Here is a 26,800-nt window from a genome sequence, read left to right as displayed (position 1 = left end):
TTTTTAATGAAATTGTTCTAATTTATTCCAAAATAAAAAAAACCAAAATAAAGAAAATATTTTTATTCATATACTGTGTCAAGTAGAGGGGCTTGGCATCTGCATGTAGATATAAATGGGGAGGCTCAAGGGTAAAAAAAATTGAGTACCACTGAGTTAAAAGATTATTTATACGAAAAACTTCCGGGTTACGAAAATGGCGCCGGAACGAATTAATTTCATAACCCGGGGGACGAGTGTACAAAAGTTTAAAAAGAATTAAATAATAATAGCCAGCATGATATAGTGGTTTGAGTGTTGGATTATGACTCTGGAGACCATGGTACAAATCCCCATTCAGTCACAAAAACCCGCTGAGCAACCCATTGCCAACTCAGAAACAACTTGAAAGCAAATAACAGCAACAGCAGCAGCAGCAGCAAAAAAACAAGAATAAATACTACAAAATAACTAATCATGATTTTAAAAAAGTACAATCCCTTTCTGTTACATATTTCAATCATAGGCCTGCCTGGATAAAAAGATATTAAAGGATAAAACTGAACTACTCATGAGAGGGAATCCCACAATCTGGGAGCGCTCATTGAGAAGTCTCTCTTCTGGGACTTCACCATATATATTTGTGATGGTGGTGGACTGAGAGAAAGCTTTTCCCCAAATATCTTAAAACTCAGGCAGGCTCATATAGGGATATAAGGTATTTCAGACAGCATTGACCCAAGCTGTATAGGGCTATAACAGTAATAACCACTGCTTTGAATTCTTCCTGGAAGTCGAGTGGTAGACAACAGCAATTTTTTTAATGGACAGAGAACAAAGTTTGAAAGCCATGGTATGGAGTCAAGCCTAGAGCCCAAGAATTCACTGTCAGATGAGCAATTTGGTAGCATCACCAGCATTTTAATTAAATACACTTACTTTCCCCATATCCCAGAAATTTAAAAAAAATTAATTGGGAGACTACAAAAACAGACATGACTGGAGGCCTTAAGAACATGACACTAGTCACGCCTCAGTTATTACAAAGATTTAATCATTTGTCTCTGAAATATAATCCAGTCTTGCTAGGTGGACTCAAACACATTGCCAGCAAGCTCTGAGGTGGAACCTACTAATAATTGGAAGAGAACAGCAGCTTAACTAACACATTTCTCCTCATCATTCTTGCCAAAATATAACCAGCTTTAACTCCTGATATAGAAAATCTCTGTACTTTTGACTTTTTCTTTTTACACTTCTAGCAAGCTAAACCAATATCGTTAAACCACCAAATCAAATCAAGGGAGCTATAGGCCATTCATCTTGGTTTCATTTTGTGTGAAACAACACAAATGTTTTCAAATTTATATCAACAGAAGCAAATCAGATACTGGTAGGTTATTCCAATAAGAATGAAGTCATTTATCTTATGACAGTAAAATGTTTCAATTGAACTTATTCCAGCCATGATTTCTCAGCACAGTCTTTGGAAGACAAACTGTAATGCCTATAAAGAGTAAAAGCCTTCAGACATATGTAGATATGAACTGTTGTTGTTGTGTGCCTTCAAGTTGTGTCTGACTTCTGGTGACCCAAAGGTGAAGCTATCATGGGTTTTCTTGACAAGGTTTGTTCAGAGGAGGTTTGTTCAGAGGAGGTTTGCCATTGCCTTCCCCTGAGGCTGAGAGCATGTTGCTGAAGGTGACCCTGGTAATCCAGCTCATGGCTGAGCTAGGAATTGAACCCTGGTCTGCAGAGTCATCGTCCAACATTCAAACCACTATACCATGCTGGCTCTCATAGATATGAATACTGCCGCATATTTTCCTCAAGCACATTACTACATCCTGACACAATTACTATTAACTCCTTTTTTAATAAACATGCTGAAACTACATGGGTCTAGAACTAGAGGGATCCAACAGATTAAGGTTAGCTTTACAGATTACCAGTCACTTTCTGCCTCTAAGCAAAAAACAAGGGGATAATTTTAACAGAGACCAACCTGTGGAAGCAGGAAATGAACACTTTAACCCTCTACTGCCGTGGTACAATTTGAATCACCCTGTCTCCCCAGGGCAATTTTTATCGCTCCAAAGCAATCTACTAGAATATGAGGCTCACTTTTGACAATAAGCATTGCAAAGTCCCCAGGCCAGCTCAAGATCATGACAGACAGCAAAGTGTCCTGATCTAGATAAGGTCTAGGGTAAGACTAAGAAAGATGTCTCTACTAGCTACATTTTAAATGTATTGTTTAGTCTGACCCTGATTCCTATCAAAACTTAGCCAACATCCAGAAGTGTACACTGACATTAAACTGTAGCAGAACTGTTACACAGCGACTGTATGGTAGTGTATGTTTTTTAAATATATTTATAATTACAAGAAATGTTCTCTACAGATAACAAAAGTAGTGAATTAACACAAAGTGCCAAAATTCATTCAGGTTTGAACACTTTAAACTACTGTAAATACTCAACTATAAATTGACTCCATGTATAAGTCGAGGGCAGGTTTTGGGGCCAAAAGTATAGATTTTGCTATGACCCGTGGATAAGTTGAGGGGCATGTAACAAATGATTTAAAGGATGAATGAAAGGAAAACAATGTCAAAGAACATACAAAATTCCAGCAGGCATAACTGTTTTTGCTCACCCTAAAAGCTGGATGGATGAGAGAGTAGAGGGGAAGTCAGTGCTTCCATAAGTGATTATATTCTTGCCTTTTACCAGGGGATGCTTGCTTTTTAAAAAGTAAGCATTAAAGTACAGTACTTACAATGACCCGTGGATAAGTTGACTCAGATTTTTTGGGTCAATTTTTTGACTAAAATTTTTAGGCTTATACATGAGTATTTACAGTAATAAAGAAAACAAACGTATCAAAGGGGTTTTTATCCTTTTGTTATAACAAAATCCTTTTGTTATAATATTTTTGTCTATTCACAATGATCAGCCATTTCAGTAAGTAATAAGTATTTCCAAAGCTAATTCAACTTTTCCCCCCCAACGACAATGACATTTTGTGAGCAAACTGTTCATTTAAAATCCACTTCTGGTTTTTCAAAGAGGCCTTTAAAGTGTTTGTTCAGGTTGGATATCACTGTTGTTCCCTCAGTTATTTAGAAACCCATGCACCACTCCTGAAACCTGTTCTACTTGCCATGCCACTTAAACATTCCTGCAGAAAACCATAGTAAGATTTCCACTTCCTTATAAAATCACAAGTTGTTTGTATCTCCATCTTCAAAGCTCACTACCATACAACCAGATCCATTGTTCAGTTACACATGATCTGACAGCATGCTTTTGTGTAACAGGAAAATAATACAGATCCCCCAATTTATTCGTGTATGATCAAGGCCCTGCTACAAAACCTATATTGTTTAGCCTTGTGCCGAAAATGAAGATCAAAGGGTTGGGATTTTTTGTCTTGACTACCTGATTAAGCTAACTCTTTTTCTTGTTTTTTTTAAAAATGAAACATCAACATGAACCTGTACTACTAAAAAAAATAACTAAGACTTTTAGAATATTTTATTGCTTGTATTCTTTGATGAAACTGAATATGAAACACAAGTATAATGACCTCATATATAAGTCACCTGTCCTTAAAGATGAAGAAAATATTTCTGCATCACTATAGCTAAATATGATCATATATAGATTTTAGGTTAAATTTCTCAGATTCATTGAAGCTGAACTGCTCTTCCTTCTAATTTTTGTTCCAGTTGTCTGTTCTTCAAGAGTCCATTCACATCCTTACAATCAGTTTACATGGCTGACATTTAGGGTTCCCAGTTAACTTGCTTGCAGTTAACTTGCCCACTACTAGACTGGAAATAGGGAGGGGGAAAAAAGGATGCTTAAAAGGTGCATGACTCCCTACCAAGACCTAATATGTGCTTTTCCCTCTCACAGCTCTCATCTTCATGACATATTTGACACTGGAGTACACTGACTGCTGATACCTGATTCTATCATTTCCAGGTTAGAAATATATGCTGCACAAAGTACATTGATCAAAACCAGAATCAGTTATTAAAACACCAAATATTAGGCTGAAAAGGTGGAACCATCACTGGTTTGCAGTCAATCAACCCTATTCATAAACAAGCTTTTGAAACGGTCACACAGCATTTGAGCTCAAACCAGGAGAGAAGAATGGGAGCAGAGCGTTCCCAGAGTTCCAGAAGTCAGATTCTCCCACACCACAGTCTGCTACCGGCACACTTTCAAAACTTCTGATAACCCATTTAGGAATGCATGTCAAACATTGGGCTTTAAGACTGATCAAGGAAATTAGATTTTAAAATAAGGATGGAGGAAATCTTTGGTTCTCAAGATGGACAATGCTTTGGCCACTGGCCATGGTGGCTTGGGGAGCGGAGAACTGGAACATCTGGAAGGCTAAAGGTTTAATCTCCAGTTTAAACAAATGTTTCTTAACGGTTATAAGCAATGATGTACCTTCTTGAAGTACTGTACTGGTTTTTCATTCTTACATGGATCTCCCTAAGGAAGCATTAGGTGCCTGTGAAGCAAATTGAATTCTGTGATCATAAGAGCAACCTGCTGCTGTTGCTCAAACTGCTTTCCCCTACTTTATACCATGTGTGTATGTATAAATCAATTAGGATTTGATAATTTGAGCTTGTTTTAGTTGAAAGGTCACATAGTAACAAGATAGTTTTTAGCATGATTTGAATGTGTTTTTAACTGTTTTAACAATGCTTTAATTGGATTCTTTGTTTAATGGTTTTTAACTTTTATATTATGTATTGTTTTAGCTATATTTTGTTTTAACTTACATTGCAAGCTGCCTTAGTTTCTATTTTGGGGAAAATGCCGGATATAAATTATAAGAAATAAACAAACAAACAAATAGCACAACAAAAAGAAAGGATTATGCAGGTTAACTTTCTGGGGTTAATAATGTATAGAACTCTTGGACCTGAATTCTTGCCCTATGGCTGTACTGCTTACACAACTGTCCCCACCAGATTCAAATATACTATTTTTTCTGCCTAGATATAACATGGCATTTCCTGTATTTTAATCTGTGCCATACACACACTTTTTATGCAGACCTTTTTTTTACCACTTAATATTATCTCTTTCAAGCTCTATTTCCAGATTTACAGAAAGGAAATACTGTGTGTAATTACTTTATTGTTGAGTGAATAGCAGATAGGTATCAGATAATGATCTCTCTGAATTATGATACTGTCCTCTCTCTAAGAACATTTTTTCCTCCTGAGCCACCTCCATGCAGGTACTCTATCCATGTTAAATGGAAATAATTACAGTTATACATCCTTTTAAAATATAAACACTTGTTATTAGGATGTGAATATATTATCTCTGCATTGCCGGATTTATACTATTTCGTAACTGTGGCTAACATTCTACAGCACTGGATATACTAGCTATTTTGAATGAATTTTTATAAGGATCCCTACTCTGTCTGATTTTCATTTAAGGTTGGCCAAATATCTGTTATCTCCTTGTTGGAAATACTGCAATACCTTAGAAAACTGTGCACAACTTATGTCCTATTTTGATTTGACTAATTTTTCATTTATCACTCCATTAAAAACTCCCACTGCTATTAAAATTCTCTCCCTCTACATGTCCAACTAATCTCTCATAAAACTGTCTGTAGCAACTAATTTGTGCATCCACAAGAGACTACTCCGCCTGACTTCATTCTTCGAGTATCAAAAATATACTATACCCTAAAAAACAGAACAAAACAAACAAACAAACAAACAAAAAACCCTAAACCCTCCTATGCTGCATTGAATGCATACATTTAGCAAAATCAAAAATCTAAGCTCTCTCCCTTTTTAAAATTGTTGGGAGCCCAGAATAGGGAAAACCAAATTCCCATTCATACATATTAATTTGGATATATTTTTGGGTTGTTTTCAGAAAGTTCTTGTTGCTGTATTCTTTGATCCAGTTCTGAAATTTTATTAACGTACGTCTGAGTGTCTTTCTATTTTTAGTTTTCCAATTAGTTATATGACAAATTGTCTCAATCATTTCATCTACATTTTCCTATTTTCTATTGTTCTACCTTGATATTTTGTATTTTCTTCTTGTTTCAGTGACGCTCTGTTTCAATTTGTACCTTCAATTTTTCCTCAATCTCTTTTACTCTCTCGTCACATTTATTTGCCAAGCTGTACATTGTCTTTACAAATGATTGGACCCAGAAAAGTGGAAATTGTGCTTTTGTGCTCATAAAACATGATTAAGCAATTGTGTGGCTGCAATTGTGTCTAGCACATAATTCTAGCTCTCTGAAGCTAACAATTAAACAACAAGGAAGAGATACAGTTTGGGAGCCTATGATTATATACAGACCTATTCAGCAAGAGAAGCAAGCAAAGAAAAAAAGAAGTCATGTAGTTTTCATTTATTTCCTGTGGTGAAGCGCTTCACACTTTTGATCAACATTCAGCCAGACAAAATGTCTACACTTTTTCATTAGCTTTCCAAAATTAACTTATCTTTCAATTGTATACACACTTCAGTGTTTGGCCCACATCTCACTATCAATAAAGTTTAATCTGAATTTTTAAACCTGATCTCAGGCTGTATCCACACTGAAGATACTCCAGTTTGACAGCACTTTAACCTCCATGGCCTAGTACTATTGAATCCCAGGAATTATAGTTAGTTGTGGTACTAGATCTCTTTGACAGAGAAGGCTAAATGGCTCACAAAACTAGAGTTTTCAGAATTCTATAGCACTGAATCACGGCAGTTAAAGTAGTGTCAAACTAGATTATTTCTGCAGTGCAGATGTAGCCTTAATTTATTATCTTTATCTCAACTTTTTTACAGTGACAAAATTCCAACATTAATCCACTTCCTATTTGAAGTGGAATAAACATTCAGATGTAAGGTTAATGTGCCTTGTGTTTATTTCTTGTTTCTTAACCAGACTTTCACAAAAGAGGCAACACAGAGAGATACTGATGCTTCCATAGAGTGGCACAGAAGGATTTCATTTGGTGTGGTAATTCCAAATGACCATCTTTGAAAGATCTACTGGCAGGCACAATATTAAATACCATAACTTTTACTTTGGGTAAAATATGTTTGGTTTAAACTGACTGTGTGAATTTCCTTCCTCCCCATAGCAATGCCATCAAAGAATTGAAAGTGCTACACAGACATTTGACAGACTGTGTTTCTTGGGGCCCGAACAGACAGGCCAAAATAAAGCTGCTTTGGGTCACTTTGGAGGTACGCTGTTTAAACTATTAATGCATCCTAAGAGGCCGGAAGCCACGCCAATGCCACACTTCAGTCCTAAGACGCAGCTTCTGACCTCTTAAGATGCATATGCCATTTAAACAGCATACCTTCAAAGTGATCCGAAGCAGCTTTATTTTGGCTTGTCTGTTCGGACCCATAGAATCATAGAATTTGAAGAGGCTGAGCTGCATGTAAAGCTAGTTGGGATCCCAGAAATTCAGATGTCATGAGTGATTTTTTCAGCCAGTGGAAAGCAGATCTTGGATCCAAGCAATTAAAAAAAAAATCTCATATAAATAAAGGTTGTTGCAAATTAATAGAGGTAGCTTACTATCAGTCAGTGAATGCTGGACATCCATGGTTACTTCTGCATAATAATAACTTTTTATCCATAGTGCTCACAGTATTCTGTTTCACCAATGGACCGCACTGCAATGCTTTAACCATGCAGTCAACAGTAACTGGAACAGGGCCACCTTACAATGGCAACAAGTCTTCCAGGACTTTTCTTCTTCCTTCCCCAAGTTGGAAAGATGACAAGGGTCTTTTAAGACCCCAAGAAACAACACAGAAGAAATAATAACATCTAGGAAATGGCTTCCAATACATCCAAGGGCACATGTTCCAGCACATCATTTGGTGTCCAGCTTACTGGATTGTGGTAAAAATCATGTGTTAAAAATAACAGAATCACAGAATCATAAGTAGAAATTGTGTTAGAAGTTAGAAGAGATCACACAGGCCATCGGGTCAAACTGCTGCTATGCTGGAACAACAATACAGTACCTCCAACAGATGGCCATCCAGCCTCTGCTTAAAAACCTCCTAAGATGGAGACTCTACCACACTCAAAGGCAGCAAGTTCCAGTGTCGAACAGCTCTGGCCATCAGGAAGTTCCTCCTGAGATTTAGGTGGAATCTCTTTTCCTGTACAGTAGTTTGACTCTGGAGCCATGGAAAGCAAACCCCTTCCCTCTTTGATATGACATCCCTTCAAATATTTAAACATAACTATCATGCCCTCTTTTAACCTTCTTTTCATCGGGCTAAATATTCCCAGCTCCCTAAGTAATTCCTCATTGGTCATGGCTTCCAGATCTTTCACCATTTTAGTTGTCCTCCTCTGGACACGTTCCAGCTTCTCAACATCCTTCATGAATTGAGGTGCCCAGAACTGGACACAATATTCCAGGTGAGGCCTGAAATGTCTGATACATTTCAATGAGTCAAGAGTTAAAGGTGTTCTGTGTCTCAACCTAATTTGTAAAGTGCTGACTGCCCCACTGTGTCCCTTTTTATGTCCAATTGTGCTTGACTCTCTGTCTGTGTTTGTCTCTCCCCCTCTCACCACACACAAGCACACACTCTTACACACTGCAATAGGTTCTCCCAGCAGTTTTAAAAAGCATATTCTACTTTTCTCTTCTTTATTCAATGAAACATAAACAATGTAGCTTAGCATAGCATAGACTGAATTTGATGGCACAAATTAGTTCTGGAGAAGCTTTGAGTCCCATTCTGGAGAAAATCAGGATATAAATCAAATAAATAGATAAGCAAGCTTTCTTTACCACAGTAGCTTGAACATCATTTTGCCACTGGTGTTAAAATGGTTACTTCCCATTCTAAAAGTTTTTCACGCATCGAGTCAGTCTCAAGCCCTAAACTAACCTTGAAGATTTATTTTCTCATTTAAAACTTTTGAATAAAAGTATTTTAAAATATTACAAAAATATTTCCAAAAATAAAAATAAAAATTGAAGGGAGATATTCTATTTCCTTTTAGTGGAATCTCCTGCAATTGCTTGCATTCAGAAGATTCCACTCCCAGTAATGTCCTAAACAAAACCGTTACTTGAGAACACAGGAGCTTTAGAACATGCTCATAAACTCTTTCAAGCACAGTGTGATATTTTTATGTGTGGTGTTTGTTTTTAACCATACTGTAGCTAACAGTAAAACCCAGCAACTGGTCAGCTGAACCACTCTCCTGCTTAAGACAGTGTGTAAATGAAATGTAAGACAAGACAGTAATCTGCTAAAAAGTCAGACGGGCAGACTACCCTGACGCCAAATCAAGTTGAGATAAGAGACACACTGCGGAACATTGGTTATTGTGCCCATTAATGCCATTAGTTTTGAGACAAGTACACAGCATGGGAAGCTGCTTCATCCATTGCTGCCAAATGCACTTTTTCAGCAAGTCAAGCAAACTCTGGTCTTTAAGATCAGGGAAAGAAAATAACTCTCTTCTTTTTCACAATGGCTTAATTCTCTCTTTATTCTCCTTTCCTGTTAGCAAAACAGGATAAAGGAGCAGGGATGTCTTGTAAGTGAAAAGTATAATGGACTTTAGACAACTTTTGTTTAGTTAAGAGGCCATAATGACTTGATTAAATCCAGGCTTTGGGGAATCCACTCAGCCATTCTCTACCCTCCTCTAATTTTTTTTAATCTTTCTTTCTATTAGTTCTCAGTCTTGAATCCATGTATTTGGGGAAATTATGTATCATGGTCTTGACCAAAGCTTTAAATTAACATTGTCATTTAAGACCAACTAGTACATTTTGATTTATGTACAGAGAAAGCCATCCAAAAATATTTACTATTAGAAATAATTGGTGCATAACTTTTCCATCCTGGAATGTTTTGTTGTATAAAATATTTTTTTTTCTACAAAGAGAAATAGTTTCTTCCAACCTGGGTTCCAACTCAGTTGCTTTGAAGATAGTCATAGAGATGTCAAGGGGGTTTTCTTTTAAACATAAGTGGTTAGAATTGGAAAATTACAATAAAAAAATTAACAAATCCTAACCATGTATTAAGATACTTTGTTCTCACTCATGCTGAAATCTTTCAAACACTCATCTGAGACTGAAATCTGACTATACATATAGCGGATTATACCACAAGTCTGTTGCACTGTTACTACTGAACTCTATGGGACTTACATCAAAATCAACTTTTCACATCAATTTCAGCAAGTTCTTACCATTCATGTTTGATAAAAGTCAATGGTGTCGATCAGCCAATTCAGTGGACACCGTTGGAATCTTCCTTCCCTTCTCCATGACCTACAACCTGGCCTGAAATTTGGTTAATGTTCCAAGACAGATTTAGTGGGCACAAAAGGACAGAGAGGGAGTGAGGGAAGGAAGGAAAGGTCTCATTGTGTGGCGCAAGCATGAGCAACCAACTGTCAATGTTGCCATTAGTCTGGATCCAACCTGTTGTTTTTTTCTAAGTAGAAACATAGGAAACAATTCTGGCAAAGATTTTATAACAAAAAGATTTTTTGTTTACAGAAGCAGTCACCCAAATACAGGAATTGGTGCAGGGCTTTCCGTGTAAGTTGAAAGCCACATAAAAGGTGCCCACATATGATGTGGGTGCACTGTACTATAAATTCTGAAGAAGCAAACCTCTCATAGTTTTTTTTTTTTTACTCACCATCATCTGTGTCAGCTAAAATGATTACTTTGGTGGTGGGGAATTCTGTTCCAATTTGCCCACCCATTGGCATACTTAATGTAACATTGAAAGTTTCATCTTCCTCATAAAGTGAATCATCAATAATGATGACACGGCAGTTCTTCTCTGTCTCATCCTTATCAAAGCGAAGGAGGCTTGTGTGATCTTCTGGACGAGAAATATAGTCAGAGTAAGACAAGACAGTGGAAGGAATTGTGCCAGTGGCAGATCCTAAAAGAAGAGAGAAAGAATAAACGAGAAGCATTAGAACTCAGTTAGAGGTAACCTTGAAGTCTAATAGCATATGATTTTTAAAAGCCTTTCCCTTCCCCTCATATATCCATTATTTTCTGCAGAAAAACCAATTATACGTATAGAACCCAACTTCTGAACTACTCTATTTCTCAACTCTCTCCAGGTCTACTCTATAAGAACATAGGAAGAGCCATATTGGATCAGACCAAGGCCTATCTAGGCCATCATTCTGTTCCCACAGTTAGCAACCTGATGTATATGAGCAGTCTATGAGCAAAACATGAATATGACAACACTCTTTGCAATTGATCTGAATCACAAAATCATCTCGACTAATGCATCAGTTTCCCATTGTTATACATAGCAAGCTGCCAAGTAAGCTACTTTGCTAGGTGTAGATAAAATATGGTTGAGGGTTGGTTGACCTGTAGAGAAAGCATGTGGGTTTCAGACTGTGGAATTATTTGTCATTGAAGACCTCTCTGTGGTTCACTTTCATTGAACCAGTAAGCAACTACATACAGAAATAAATACAGTTTAGACATGTAGGTACCTGGTTGTTACACAGGATTAACCATGAGAGCAGTTAAACAGAAGACCTCTTTTCGCCATGTCTTTTTTTATTTGTTTGTTTCCAAATGTTCATCAGATGAAACACATTTTTTTCCCTATGCAAACTTGAACACTGAGTATCATACAGGTATGAGGGAATATGTGTGTGTGTGTGTGTGTGTGTGTGTGTGTGTGTGTTCCCCTATCAAGTTATGGCAACCCCGATGATTTCAGAGGATTTTCTTAGGCAAGGAATACTTAGAGGTAGTTTTGTCAGTTCTCCCAACCTATCTATTCCCAAATGGGATCAATCCCATGAAGAAAAATTGTAACCAAGAAAGCAGTCGAACTGCACACCAAATGCATACTCTACTATAAGATACCTCCACTGAATAGTACATTAATGTCTTCCCCACACAAAAATCTGGCAGTGTAGCAAAGGATAGCAAAACCAATCGCTCAACAAGATCTATTGTTGGATTGCACAAAAGGCTCATAAATTTTACAGGATGAATTATCTTCATGTCACTGCTTGCTGTTATCCTAAGGGATTTTAAGATTAATAGGCATAGTAGTAAATAAATAGGTTTCACTGAAATTGCTGCTACCTTGCTAAGAGATTTATTAGTGTTCAAAATACTCTTTCTCATAGGAAAAACTACAGTGGATTCCAATGAAGGTGCAAAAGTCATTAAAGTCATATACATATACATTTAAATACACACAGTTTCCCGCTTATAAGAGTCACATATACTAGGTTGAATAAAAGGTCATCACAGAAATAAAGAAATTTATTGTAAAAATTATTATTAAAGTTTTAAATCAAAGTATTTGCCATGACTTGAAAAGAATGAGAAATATGGCTATTTCTCCTCTCCAGAATAATAAAAGATTATAATAGGCCATTTCTAAAACAAGTGAAACTGAATTTAAAAACAGTAAAAAATTCCTTCCAGATTACTTTAGCATATTTCAATATTTAACTTTAAAATCATGTTTCAAGTGTGTTTAGGCACATCCATAATTAAGTTTTACTTACAAGTATCTGTGCAAGATCTAAATATGGAATGCTTAACCTGCCAGTTTGGTTAATCTTTGGCATCATTTACTGAGGCTAAGTTTAGGTAGCTGATCTGGCACAGGGTTATTTCTGTGGATGCGGCGGACATTTATAGTACACATTTTACACAAATATCTGCTTAGTACCAGTGGCTTCCATATTAGTGGGCCAGTGAATCTGCTTTGGGTTTTGGTCTATACTTTTAAGGAAATTCAAATTAAAACTATGAATGAATGAATGAATGACATGGAATCCACAAGATAAACAGGAAACATGTCTCAAGATGATAAAAGAATGATCTTTTCAGGGCCTTTACAGACCGGCCTGAAAGGCCAGTCTGGGGACAGAGTCAGGGCGCAGCATCCTGATGACACACACCCGACTTCGCCCCCCTCCCAGGGCGCCTGTTGCCACATGCTGCTCCAGACAGCGTGCGGCATCATGGTATGCCTAGGGTTGCCATCCCAGAGGACCTCCAAACCGGGAAAAATGTAGGACAAGGTTTAAAAATGTAGGACCTTTTTTAAAAAAACATTTCCTGGCCATCCTACATTTACAAACCTTGTCCTCCTTCCCGGCTTGGGAGGAAGCCTTGGCCTCCTCTCAGGCCGGGAAGGGGCGCGGGGGCCGCCCGTCATCGCAGCCATTGCCGCGGTGGCAAGCAGCCTCCTCCTCCTCCCAGGCCCCGGTGAGGCCTTGCATGACTCTGTGATTGCGGAGCTGCCGCCAAGGCCTCGCCGGGGCCTGGGAGGGAGTGTCTGCCTGGCCCTGGCGAGGCCCTGCACGACTCTGTAATTGCGGAGCCGCCGCCAAGGCCTCGACGTCTCCCAGGCCCCGGCGAGGCCTTGCACGACTCCGTGATTGCGGAGCCGCCCCCAGGGCCTCGCTGGGGGGGAATCCTGGGGCAGGGCCAAACCGTGCGGACCCGCCGCAAACCAGGAAAGTCCCGTCCCCAGGCGGGATATGGCAGCCCTAGGTATGCCTCCAGTGCTGCATCCAGATGTTGCAGTGCCGAAGGGGCGCAATATAGCTGCGGTGCCACAGCTATGATGCCTTCGGAAGGCCAGACTGGGGCCACGACATGAGGTTGCTGCGACCCAGATCCAGAGCAAAAAGGGTTGATCTGTAGTGCTCTTCATTCAGCTAATAAAACTGCAGGCTTTTGTTTCTCTTGTGGATTTCAGTGGACAGCAATAGCAACAGCAAGCACATTTCTATATCACTTATCAGTGAACTAGCACTCCCTAAGTATTTTACAATATGTAAGCCAATGTGCCCCCAACAAGCTGGGTACTCATTTTACCGACCTACAAAAGGATGGAAGGCTGAGTGGACTTTGGAGTCCTGCCTGTGACTGAACTCATACCTTGTGGCTGCAGTACTGGCATTTAACCACTGTGACATTAGGGCTCCCTACTATTTGCTTTCTTCCTCTTTCCACTGACACTGCTGCCCCTGCCTAGTCCTAGTTCTCTTTAGGTGCCAAATCAAAACAGGATTAGCTTCATGGATATTTATGCAATGCAAATCTCTGCATGTCTACTCAGAAATCAGTTATGGTAATTTGAACGGACTTGCTTCCAAGTAAATGGTAACTGATGAGAACCTTATTAGATTATCACTTTGCTATCCTCTTATCACAGTTTCTGTTTTATAGTTATTTTTTGTAGCATGCTTTTAAATTTAACTTTATAAAAGCATGTTAGTAACTTTTAATGTATAAATGTACAAATGGCAAGTTATAGCTGTTTTGAATAAATCTTCTGCAAAGAAGAAAAGATATTTCACAGCAGTGGAAAAGTTCAAGATAAATTGCTAAGGTTTGAAAGAGCACATTAACATATTTCTAATACATGCAAATATACCTCTGTAGTTTGAAATCTAGAGACATGGGTTGCTATTCCACCTTATAAACTCTGCAGTGTCTATGGTGTATTGTCATCACAATGCAGTGACAGAACAAAACAAATGAACAAAAACCAAAGGACAATACCATCACACTTTTGTCTCAAATGAGGAGGGAGTATGGATGTGTGCAGCCAATAGAGGGACTCTGAGTATTTAACTCATTTTCTTTAACAATTGAGAGCACAGCTGTAACAGGATCACTATGTATACAAGTAGGAGTAAACTGTTTAGTTTTGTTAAAACCAAAAAGGGTTGACAGCTTACATGAAGGCAAAATCCCAAGCTACTCTTGAAGATTTTCTGTGCCCCAGTACACAACAAAAGGTGGAGTGGGGGAGGAACACACAGTATTAAGGATCTGTAATAACTCACTGATTAAAGAACATATGACCTTTGAATTCATGACTTTCAAAAAAAAAAAAAAATCCTGTCAAGTACTGAGAGTTTTTTGACTGTGACAGCCAAGCTACCAGCAGGCAGCAACTAAGCAAAAAGCATTTTAAAAAAGTACTGCAAAAAGAAAAGTAGCTTGTGAACTGCAAGGAAAAACCTGGCACAGCTGAGACTTGGGCTGCATCTGCACTGCAGAAATAACTCAGTTTGACATCATTTTAATGGCCATGGCTCAAGGCTGTGGAATTCTGGGAACTGTAGTTTGTTGTGGCACCAGAGTGGAGTCTACAAATGAAAGTTCTCAGAATTCTATACCATTTAACCATGGCAGTTAAAAGTGGTGACAAACCCAGTTATTTCTGCAGTGTGTAGGCTTAGGGTGTATTCATACTCACTTTTTTTTGTCCCAAGGAGATTTGGATCACTGTGCTAATACAATACTGGATCATTGTTCCCATTACGTTTTGTCTCTTGTAAGTATGTACTTGACAGATCAGGGAAATCTTTCCAACATTTCACTATCTTTAAACTTAGAGGTATCAGCGCTCTAGATGCAGGAGAGACTTACTGTCACTTGAATGCCTGTGATTCTGCCAATACCTTGGTCAATACCTGGAATTGCGATCTTACCAAGGCCATAGACACAATCACTCCCAAGTATCTTTTCCAACCCACTTCAAACCAAAAACCTTAGTATACAGAAGATTGTAGAATAATGAAGCAGGCTGGACAATGACTAGAGCACCACTTGCGAAAAACTTGACTTTTATCTGAGAAGACACACCATGCGAATGTCCTTGATTCCTATGGAGTGGCAATACGCACAGCGAAGAATTTTATGCCCTCTGCACGCATTGTGTCTGCGAGGTCACATCCTGAGCTGTTCAGGGCGGGAAGGGGTCTAACGCCTGCCACCCAGAACCCATTACTAGAATCTACCATAGCCTTCTGTGATGCATTAAACAATCATTTCACCAATAAAATCTCTCAGATAAGAGCCAACTTGGACACTGGCATTGTTGCAGCAGCTCTGCCCGATCCAGAAGGAGCTGCTGAGTGGTAGCAACACCCCTATCCTCAGCAGAAGCCACAACTAATGGACAGCAGAGCCACTATGATTGGCAGAGGAGGGTGGCCAGGGGATTCTTGGGACAGACAGGATCAACTGTCCTACTGGGTATTCACCTCTACCCCGACGTGTAACCCAATGTGGCCTGGACGCTTGTAGTGAGGCCCTTGCTTTGAACTTTCTTACAAATTTACACTCAAGTCACCCTCTACATATACTTGAAGCTTGCCTTCTTGCTAAGTTATGTTTAACTGGACATAATTTTTTCAACTCCATAAAGTGTATGCTGTGTTGTAAAAAAATAATACAGTATCTGATTTTTGTGCCATCAACTGAGGTTGATATTTTTCAAATTTGTTTTCAGTATCTGTGTCGTTATCAGAACATACTTATAGAAGGGGTTCTGAATGAAGTTTATTCCCATTTTTCTATTTTCCTTATCTTTTTCTGTTCAGGGTGTTTTTGCAAGTATTAAACAGAGCTGGGACATGACTCTTGCAACCTACATAAAATGCATATTTATGGTTCTGCAGCCTTCTAAGACTTGCAAATCAGCCACATTTTTGGCCAAAAGAGATGGAAGGGGGAGGGGGAACATCAGTGTCTGGGGGATTTAAGACCATGAGAACAAAACTGAAGTCTGAAGTTTATCTATCCCTACCTTATGATAATAGTACTCTGACTTTTAAGAACTGAATCATAGAATCAAAATGTTGGAAGAGACCTTAAGGGCCATCCAGTCCAACACCTGGTATAAGGAATATAAAATCAAAGCATCCCAACGGATGGCCATGCAGCCTTTGCTTAAAAAACTCGAAAGAAGGAGACTCCACCACTCTCTGATGGGGAGGAAAGGGGGAAGAAAAACACAAAATCTCAGAAAAATTGTGTGATTGCATCTCAGTTTTCCAGATGATGTCATGCAAAATCAGGACTTCTCCTGGGAAGAATCAGCAATTAAACAGGAACAAACTATTCACGGAACATCCCATGAACAGTCTTGTCAATACCGTGATTGAAGCACGATTGCCAGGGTGTGAAAGGCAATCATGCTTCATTCGCAGTACTGGGGAAACAATCTTTGCATTTTGAAAGGGCAGCATTAACCGGGGATCTTTCTCTTTAGAAAAGGCTGTGGACAATTGCCAGGTCTATTTAACAGTTAAAGGGCTTCTGACAGCACTGGCCAAGGAACCTTTCCATTTAGAAGCAGCTGCAGGCAGCAGGCAGCGCTATTTGAAATTTAAAGGACTGCAGGAAGCAGCTTGGGAAATTTAAAATGGAAACAGTGCATGCGCACAATAATCAATTACAATGTAACAGCGAATCAAGTGCAGATATGTGTGGAAATCAGTAGCGCGATTCTAGGGGTTTTGACTTACGTTTTTGCTTGCGAGTGTGACTATAAGAAAACATTGAGCTCTATAGTGCAATTGTTCTTTTTTCTGTTCACTATGTCAATTATTGCAAATTGGCCCTGGTGTAGCAATCTTTGGAATGTGTTCCACTGTCAAACAGCTCTTACTGTCAGGAAGTTCCTCCTAATGTTCAGGTGGAATCTCTTTTCCTGCAGTTTGCATCCATTGTTCTGGGTCCTATTCTCTGGAGCAGCAGAAAACAAACTTGCTCCATCCTCAGTATGACACCCCTTCAAATATTTAAATAGGGCTTTCATATCACTTTTTAACCTTCTCTTCTCCAGGCTAACTGCTACTTGAGAATGATGACAATTATAATCCAAACATTTGGAGGGCACCAGCTTAAACCCTGGCTTACAATGAGATATGCAATATATAGCAAAATATTAAAAATCATAACACAAATCCCAACACACTAAAACACTCATTCTATATAAAACCTTGGCTATCTGACAGAGAGATAACGAGAAAGCGGGAAAGAAGACAGACAGAATAGTTTGATCCAAACAAAATTAGTCATGATTCATTCTGACTTAAGACCCACTAATTTCAATAGGATCAAAGCCTGATTAATGAAATACAGCGTTCTCCCTCCCTCCCTCTTTCCCTCTCTCTGCATGCTAGAAAATGTTCTTTTCTTTAAAAAAAAATAGCACATGTCTATAATGTTTGGAAATCTATGTTGTCTCAAATTTTGGAAGTCGTTTCCAATGGGATGCCAAGAGAGCTGTTTGGTACAAAAGGAAATTAAAGTGCCATTGTGTTACATGTATCTCTGGATTCAAATCAAAGGCTTCTTATATTGACAGTGTAGGAAACTAAAAATTCAAGCCACCACCTGCTTTATCACAGGTATAATACAATTTTATGGTATAATAAAGAATAAATCTTTTGTTTTGCTCTGAGCTACAACTGAAGATGTTATATTTGTTTTTTTTTCTCTCTTTTGCTTCAGTTGGCTCCTCATGACAGAGCCTAGCCACAAGCAAATCTTTATCTAGCCATTAGTCCTTATCTTTTAAAAAAAGAACTCCCCATAAAGTTTGTTGAAAAACACACTTTTAAAAATCCCCTTGTCAAACACCCAATTCCAAAATATGATGTAGAGGTGAAAGTTTCATCTTGTATTTAGGGAGCATAAAAAGGTTGGACAAGTAATGTCAGGAATGTAAAGAAGAACTGTTATCTCTAGAAGGGGAAACGTGCAAAGAAAGGAATTTATTTGAAGCAGTGGGTTTTATTTTTTAATTAAAACAAAATTTAGATTAAAGTGGCTATAAACCAAAGATACCAACAGTATATTAAAAAGTCTATCTACTTGGAAGGAAATAGGACTTACTGCCAGAAGTTGGAAATGTTGCACTTTAAAAAAAAATCATAAGTCTCAGAGGACAAGCCTGATTGGGGATTCTGGGAGACACAGTCCAAAACTGTAATGTTTCTAAGTTCTACTTACTGCTTAGTCAATATGTCTGACCTTACTTAGGATTGCTGCAGAATTTCCTGTGTTCTGCATCTAAGTAAATATACTGCACTGCTTAACACTTAAAAAAGAAGACTCAAAATAATCAATTTCTTTTTTATGGTTCCCAGTCTTGAGCTAGAACGATGGTAAAAGTCACTCTTAAACTACCTGTATTGACTTATATATACTGCATGTGATGTAGACTGATTGTTGGAGTAGGATTTTTCAATTGTTCAGTCACTATACAGCCATGGAAACACAATGGGTAACCTTGGCCTAGCAACAGAAAAAAACTGCTATAATTATACTCATTGCTCCTTTGAAAAGAAAATTAACCAAGACCTACATCCCTCCCTCAGGCAAATCACACTCTCTCAGCCTAGGAGGCAATGGCAAACCTTCTCTGAATATATCTTGCCTAGAAAACTGTACAAAAGTTGGGGTCATAAGTTGTAGTCAACGTGATGGCATGTAACAACAATGATGGAAGCATAATATCTACAATATCTAAGCAGAATTTAATCATTTGCTCTTTTTTCAGCTGTAATTCATACTTACAGATCCATCATTGTTGTTGTGCAAAACAGGACTTTTTTGGCAAAAATTGTTCAAAAGGGGTTTGCCTTTGGCTTCCTATGAACAGAGTCATCATAGATTACAGGAAAAGCAAATGGTGAAGCTCATGAACACACTTTGGAAGATTCTAGACCCACACACCGATCTGTTCAAACAGGAATGACATACTTCATTTGCTCTCTTTCATCCAACATACTCAGAGTTACACAATGTCAACTGTGCTTTCCAAGTCAAAGACAAATATGAAGTTGCTGGTGTATTCTTATACATGCCTTTTCAGACGTAAGTCTTACTGAGTTCTGTGAGTTTTACTTCTAGGTAAATGTGTGTAAGGTTGCAACTTACAAGACCAGAAAGCAATCAACAACCTTATGCCACTATCTCCATTTCTGAACGTGCACCGAGCAATCCTCAGCATAAAAGTCTGTAAAGCCAAAGCAATCTAATCTCTGCAAAAAGGCACTATGAACCTGTTTTTTAAATACTTTCATCTTCCTGTTACATCCCACAGCTGTGCTGACATACTTAACATCTGAGACTGACCAACAGCTGTCATGCTTCACAAACACAACTTGACTAGCTGTCTATCCCATAAGAGCATAAATCTTTCAACATGTGCTACATGCAGAAGAGAGTCCTTCCTAATAAGGAAACAATTATTATTATTATTATTATTATTATTATTATTATTATTATTAATATTAATATTAATATTAAAAAATACCTGGTATATGTTCTCGACTAACACTTCCACTAATGTATGAATTAGCTGAACAAGGGCGGTGGGGAGGGAATGGGTTATGAATTACACTAGCAAATAAATGTTGGCATACATTTCTCATCATTGGTACTTAGTATTTGACAGTTAACTCTTAAATCATCACTGTATGCTGTAAATCACTTTACTACTACATGATATCCCTGTTTGATTGCATTTATTCAGAAATAAATGTCACCAAATGTAGTCTTAAGAAAACATGCCAACCAGTACTGTTTTAGAAAAATATGCACATATTTCTCAGGGAAATATACCCACATAAGAATGTTAATTTTAAAATTTAAAACAAATCTGAAATCAAATGCATTTGCCTTGTGGTTGGCATATGAATCACCTTGTTTCTTATATACTATTTTCTTATTATTCATTAAATGCTATCAAATCATATGTGGAGCCTAACTTAGTAAATATAAACAACCTAAGATTTCAGAGCTAATTTGTCTGGCCAATAAATCAATTTTGCATTTTTAACCATATAATACATATGACTCTTCTATGAATGTACTCTGCAAAAAGCAAACTCCTCTAGTCAGTGCAAGTTCTTTCTTGACTGCAAATATCTCGCCACAGCTGACAGCAGGCACAGGGTGGTAAAGAACACCCTACCTTGATGTGTGGAACATATGACCATTAGCTCATGGCTAACATCTCCCAGTCGTCTGACAGGTATTAGCAGCTCACCAACATCTTCTTCTATTCTGTACTCTGACCCAGGAATATACACAGTAGATTCTGGAAAAGAGTGCAAGGATATTTTTTATATTTAAACATTAAATAGTACAAAAAATACAAGTTTCTGACACTGCTATTTACATTTTCATATGGAGCTCGCTCATTTGGGAACAAGTTTAGGAGGATTCTACCATCAGAAAAAAAGAATAAAATTTGTGCGTATATGAAGAGAGAGAGAGAGAGAGGGAGAAGGAAGAGGAGGAAGAGAGGAGGAGGAGGAGGAGGAGAAGGAGGATACCACCTACCATCACCCGGATCCACAATTTCCACTGTTGCCCTATCTGGAAATTCCAGGGCAGCCATAACAGGTTCTGATAGAATAATCTGGAAAACCTCTGACTCCTCATATTCATTATCTACGATTATCCTTACTCGCCAGGTTGCCGTGGTTTGTCCTGGGTTGAACTGAACCTGTTTCTGGGCTTTCCCTTTGAAATCTTTATCCTTTTCTGCTGTGCCATCTTTCGTCCCAATGCCTAAAATAATATTTAGAAGAAACAACAGTGAGGAAATTAGAAATGATTGATTATCTTCCCCCAAAGAAAACTGTTTCAACAACAACAACAACAACAACAACAACAACAACAACAACAAAAGAGAGTGAGAGAGGCAATATTTTAAATATTAGGAAAAAAATCACATGCATACACATTATATGGAAAATACAGATCTCTCTCTGAAACAGCCTCACTGGCTACCAGTCCATTTCTGGACAGAATTCAAAGTGCCTTTTATGATCTCTAAAGCCCTATACAGCATATCTCCAGACTATTTCAAAGACCACAGCTCCCTTAAGATCTTTGGGGTAAGGCTTTTTCTTGGTTCCACTGTCAACATAGAGCCTTTTTGGAGGCTTTCCACAGGTTATAGACTTTCTGCAAAGCGAAATTTGCCTGGCCCCCTCCCTGTTTTTCTTTTCATCAACAGGAAAAGACCTTTTTATTTAAACAAGCTTTTAACTGGGTGAGGTAGTACAACAGGTAGTCTTTAATGTGCTTTTAACTGTTATAAATTAATGTTTTTACATGGATTATGTATAATACTTTTTCAATTTTTGTATTTCAGACTGTTTTAGCTATATTTAACATATACTGTAAGCCACTTTGGTTCTCATGTGACCGTAGGTAACTTGAACCCAAACCTTTTAGGGCTTTAAAATTAAAAACCAACACTATGTACCTTGCCTGGAAACTAAGTGGCAGCTAGTGGAGTGATTTTAATATTGGTGAGATATGATCACTCCTGGATCTCTCCAGTTAAAGCTGTCTCAAACTGCATTAATCCTGCAATTCAGCTGCAGCCATTGTTCACAAGGTTGTAGATTATTGGGAGATACACTGCTAAATTAATAGCAATTCCTATGTAGATGAAGTGTTCTTAATTCCTTGGCCAAAATTCAACAGTTAGTTCTAACAAGAGGAGACTTGTTGAACCAATGGAACTTACATAACCAAGTTCGTACTGATTCAACTGGGCTACTTTAATTGGGACTAACAACTGGATTTAAGCCAATGGTGGAAATTATGAAGCTCTCCATATCTTGTTGGACTGTAACCCCCAGCATTTCTCACAATAGGCTACATCAGCTAGAGCTGCTAGGACTCAGCCCAACAGAATTTGGGGGCTAAAGAGGGTGCCCCTGGTTTATGCCATTATCTGTTTATATATTAAATGGAGAAAACTCAACACTAGTCCTATATAAAATAGGCTTTAAAGTAGGCTCATTGAAATCAGTAGAAATTAAGTTAGTTGTGACCAAGAAATCCCATGCATATCAATGGATCTGCTCTGTGCAGGACTAACAGCAAACCTGGCCCAGTGTGCAAATGGTGTCCAACTTGCCTCCAATATTTTTCTGTTAAAGAAAAGGATCTAAATCCAGCATGATATTGGGATTTCCTTTCCCCTTCCAGCCACTTGCCACCCCACAGGCTGCCCTAAAACTGGATCTGAAAGTCTCCTAGCTATCTAGGGCAGCTTTTTGGGATGAGGCTGGGAGAACATTAACTTGCAAAAGTCCACCTGCAAGGCACATTTGAACTTAGGATTTCCTTGTTCACATTCTTAAACCACAATGTGATTTGTTGTTGCTGTTGTATACCTTCAGGTTAATTTCCGATTTATGGAGTCCCTAATCTAAACCTATCCTGAGTTTCTTGACAACATTTGTTCAGAGGGGTTTGCCATTACATTTCTCTGAGGATGAGCGATGGTGACTTGTCTAAGTTCACCCAGCATGTTTCTGCATTCCTCTGCCCCATCCCGGATTCGCCCCTTTTCACTTGCTGCCCCTCACTCCTGGAACCTTCTTCCTCCACAAGCAAGAGCCATCACTTCTTTAACCAGCTTCAAAACAGAGTTGAAAACCATCCTATTCAGAGAAGCCTTCCCAGGCATCGCATAATTGTCGCTTACTATCTGATGTTCTGTTGTTGGCTGTTTATCGCTCCATCTCCTGTATTGCTATGTTCTGTATATGTATTATCCTACTTGTGAGTATGTATTTTCCCTGGATTAACCTTCCCATTTTGAAGCCAAGCCCTCCCTTCAGTCCATCTGCCTTGGTCCAGGCCTCCGAGGTTGAGAGGAACTGCTGGCCTCTTACCACCACTCCCTTCTCCTTCTGTGTCATGTCTTTTTAGATTGTAAGCCTGAGGGCAGGGAACCGTCTAACTACAAAGATTGTATGTACAGCGCTGTGTAAATTTACAGCACTTCATAAATAAAGGTTAATAATAATAATAATAATAGTAGGAATATAAATCCTGGTATACCATTCAAACCACAACCTAACTCCAGATAAACATAATAAAAATACTACATGGAATGACATTCATTTATTTATATAAATATTATGTGATTTATTGTGATTTTATGTTAATTATGAATTATATGTAAAGCAGAATTTTAGTTGTATAGCTGGCCCTCCGTTTTTGCAGGGGATCTGTTCCAGACCCCTCCCCCCCAAAAAAAATGGAGGCTTGTGCATATTCAAGCCCCACAGACTTGAATGGGAAACACACACACAACCCAGGTGCACAGGCCATTGAAAATAGCTAAGGTCGCCCCTCCACAGATATTCAAGGGCGTGGATCTCAGATCCGAAATTTAGGAGGGGTGACTATATAACAAAAAAAAAAGTACAGCGATTAGCTTTTCCTAAAGTAGAACCATTAGTATCAGAAAAATCACTGGATAATAAGAAATGTTTTTTCCATTGATTTTCTAATTTTTGCTGGTCTTTTTTATTGTTGTTGTTGTTATTGTTGTTTCCTGACTGCCAGTGAATAAATGACAAAAGTGAGTTATATGTAGTATACCAAGGGGGATTGATCTAGGGAGCTACTATTTTTTTTAAAAAATGCATATATTCATAAACTATTTTGCATCTACGGAACACATTTCTGCACATGGAGCCTTAAAAAGGTGTTTGGAAATCTCTGCTTGCCCCATGCATTATCTAGCTGCATACTTAAATGTTCTACTTCACACTTATCTCAATACTTGTGAAAGGCATCTGATAAAGAAATGTCAGTATTTTTTAACTAACTGTTTTCTCTGCTTCTCGGAGGAATGCACTGAGCTACACTAAAACAAAAGCAGTCAAGACATTTTGCTAAAGCTGAAAGTACTTTCTGATATTCTGTGAAATGTTAAACACTAACAACGGGCTGGCTAAAATATGTCACTAACACACACTATCTCATTCACTGTCTACTATTACTTTTGAAGGTTAATATTCATTGCAATGCTTTTTAAAGGGATCACATGACCCAAAACTGGGTAGAACAGATAGAAATTTAATATACCGAGATGTTTCTAGCAAGTAATAGCAAGTATATTTCTATACCGCTTATCAGTGCACTTAACCACTCCCTAAGCAGTTTACAAATTGTAAGCTAATTGCCCCCAGCAATCTGGGTACTCATTTTAGCAACCTCAGAAGGATGCAAGCCTGAGTCGAGCTTGAGTCCTTTTGTTGGTATTGAACTCGCAACCTTATGGTTTGTGAGTGAGTGGCTGCAGTACAAGCATTTAGCCACTGCGCCACCAGAGCTCATCATATTTCTAGCTAAAAGCATTCCTAGGATAGAAAGAAACAAGCATGATAATAAATGAAAATTATGTCATAATATTTACTGAAAGTACTAAATAAATCATAAGTAATTTCCCAAGTAGTCATGGAACAGCTGAATACCTGCAATCTGTGGTCCTGAGAACATTCAAAAATGTGTGCATTTATAGTTTTTGAGCCATGTTAAAACTACAGTACTCTAATAAACTGGAAAAATCTACTTAAGCACAAAGGTAAAACCCACTTTAATTGCATTTCTACTATGTTTTACTGCAGAAACATATTTATTAAATATGTTAGTTGGTTTGACAACAGGAACTTATAAACTATTTTTCTGGGGTGTTTATATATAGCACTACAAGGTGTAAAGTTTCTGTAATGAAGTTGTCTACCTTCTAATGTTCAGATATATTAAAGCTATACTCACTAATAAATGATGTTTCCCCCAGAAATCCTCTGCGCTTGAGAGTTACCTCCAGAACCCTGGTATCTTCATCTACAATATAATATTCTTTTTCCAAAGAAATCCATGCCCAGTTCAAACGGAAAGGCTGGCTCTTCAGCTTGTTTCCTCCTAAAATTAATCAGAATAAAATTAAAGTTACCATACAAAATATGTACTCTGATCCAGGAGGTCTAGAATTCTTTACATATATGATGTCAATACACTCATAAACATAATACATAGATAACAATTATTTTGATATTTGTCACTTTGGAACCTCCAAATAATCCTGTCATTAGAAAATGTGAAAAAGTGACAAGAGAGGAGTTAACCGACAATAATGCTACTTGTGGGGTTGGTTTCATAAAAGCCACAAGAAAACAAGAACAACATATAGAGTGAACTGGCTACCTTTCAGGCTATGTGGACGATGTTAGTTGAGTACTTCAAATATGGTACACATCAGGAATGGATGTAAACAATGAGAACCTGGCTAAGTTCAGAGTAAATACTTCAGCAGCATATGCCAAACAAACCAGAAAAAAAAGTGGAGTGGGACTGCAATGCTAAGACATTCTGACAGAAGACATTTAACTGGGCAGGCAATTTGGTATAGCATGAGAAGCTGGTAGAAGGTCTACTGACCAAATCAAACAGAATTAGCCATGTAATTCCCGCTATACACACATGCTTGTTTTCTTTTGGAAATAATCCTGGTAGTATTTTTGAGAAATGTAAGCACATACTATGATTTTTCATTTTCTACGTGCTGTTATCTTGGTGAAAACTACCAGCAGAAATAGACAGATAGTGCAGATAGCAGCTGTATGCCTCTTAGTAAATGATCTATACCACTTTTACTAGGCTATTATGGTTAATAAGGCTGGTAATTCTTCTACTGTGGAGCCACAAGGGCTCTGTCAGCTTAACGTGTGCCTCCTAAAGATGACAGATGTTGTAAGCTCATGACAAGTGGTCTGCATTTTTCTCCTCTTTCAAAAAAAGAGAAAAAGGGGGAGAGGGAGAGAGAACTTTTGTGAGCGAGCCTTGGTGAAAGCAAAATGAAGCACACTCATATTTCACAGATGTTTTCTACAGTCTCCACGTTCCCCCTTCCCTTTCTCTCCCCAAAAAGTCTAATTTCAGATCAGGGTCAAAAAATTATAATAAGATAGATTTTTTTGTCTTGAAGGTATCATGACTAAAATAAATCCTCATCTGATATATAAATATATTCTGCATAAAATATATTGTGATCAGATAGAACTTATATGTGTACTATTTAGTGTATATCTGTGTATGATGTGTATTTTTACTGATTCCTCCATGCCACATCCACTGCAACTCAGC

General features: G+C 38.1%; 1 protein-coding gene across 1 annotated transcript in view; it reads right to left on the bottom strand.

Annotated features, from left to right (window-relative positions):
• The window catches only part of FREM3 (FRAS1 related extracellular matrix 3), a 98,380-nt gene that overhangs the window by 31,081 nt on the left and 40,499 nt on the right, over positions 1-26,800 (bottom strand). Inside the window, exons 3-6 of the mRNA XM_042469683.1 lie at positions 25,433-25,579; positions 21,176-21,406; positions 20,805-20,930; positions 10,704-10,955 (exon numbers count right to left, since the gene is read on the bottom strand). Coding sequence (XP_042325617.1) covers positions 10,704-10,955; positions 20,805-20,930; positions 21,176-21,406; positions 25,433-25,579 — 756 coding nt within the window. The remainder of the gene's footprint in view (positions 1-10,703; positions 10,956-20,804; positions 20,931-21,175; positions 21,407-25,432; positions 25,580-26,800) is intronic.

This window comes from Sceloporus undulatus, chromosome 5 (genome assembly GCF_019175285.1).
Source record: "Sceloporus undulatus isolate JIND9_A2432 ecotype Alabama chromosome 5, SceUnd_v1.1, whole genome shotgun sequence".
Taxonomy (NCBI): domain Eukaryota; kingdom Metazoa; phylum Chordata; class Lepidosauria; order Squamata; family Phrynosomatidae; genus Sceloporus; species Sceloporus undulatus.
This window is presented reverse-complemented; position numbering and strand designations above follow the sequence as displayed.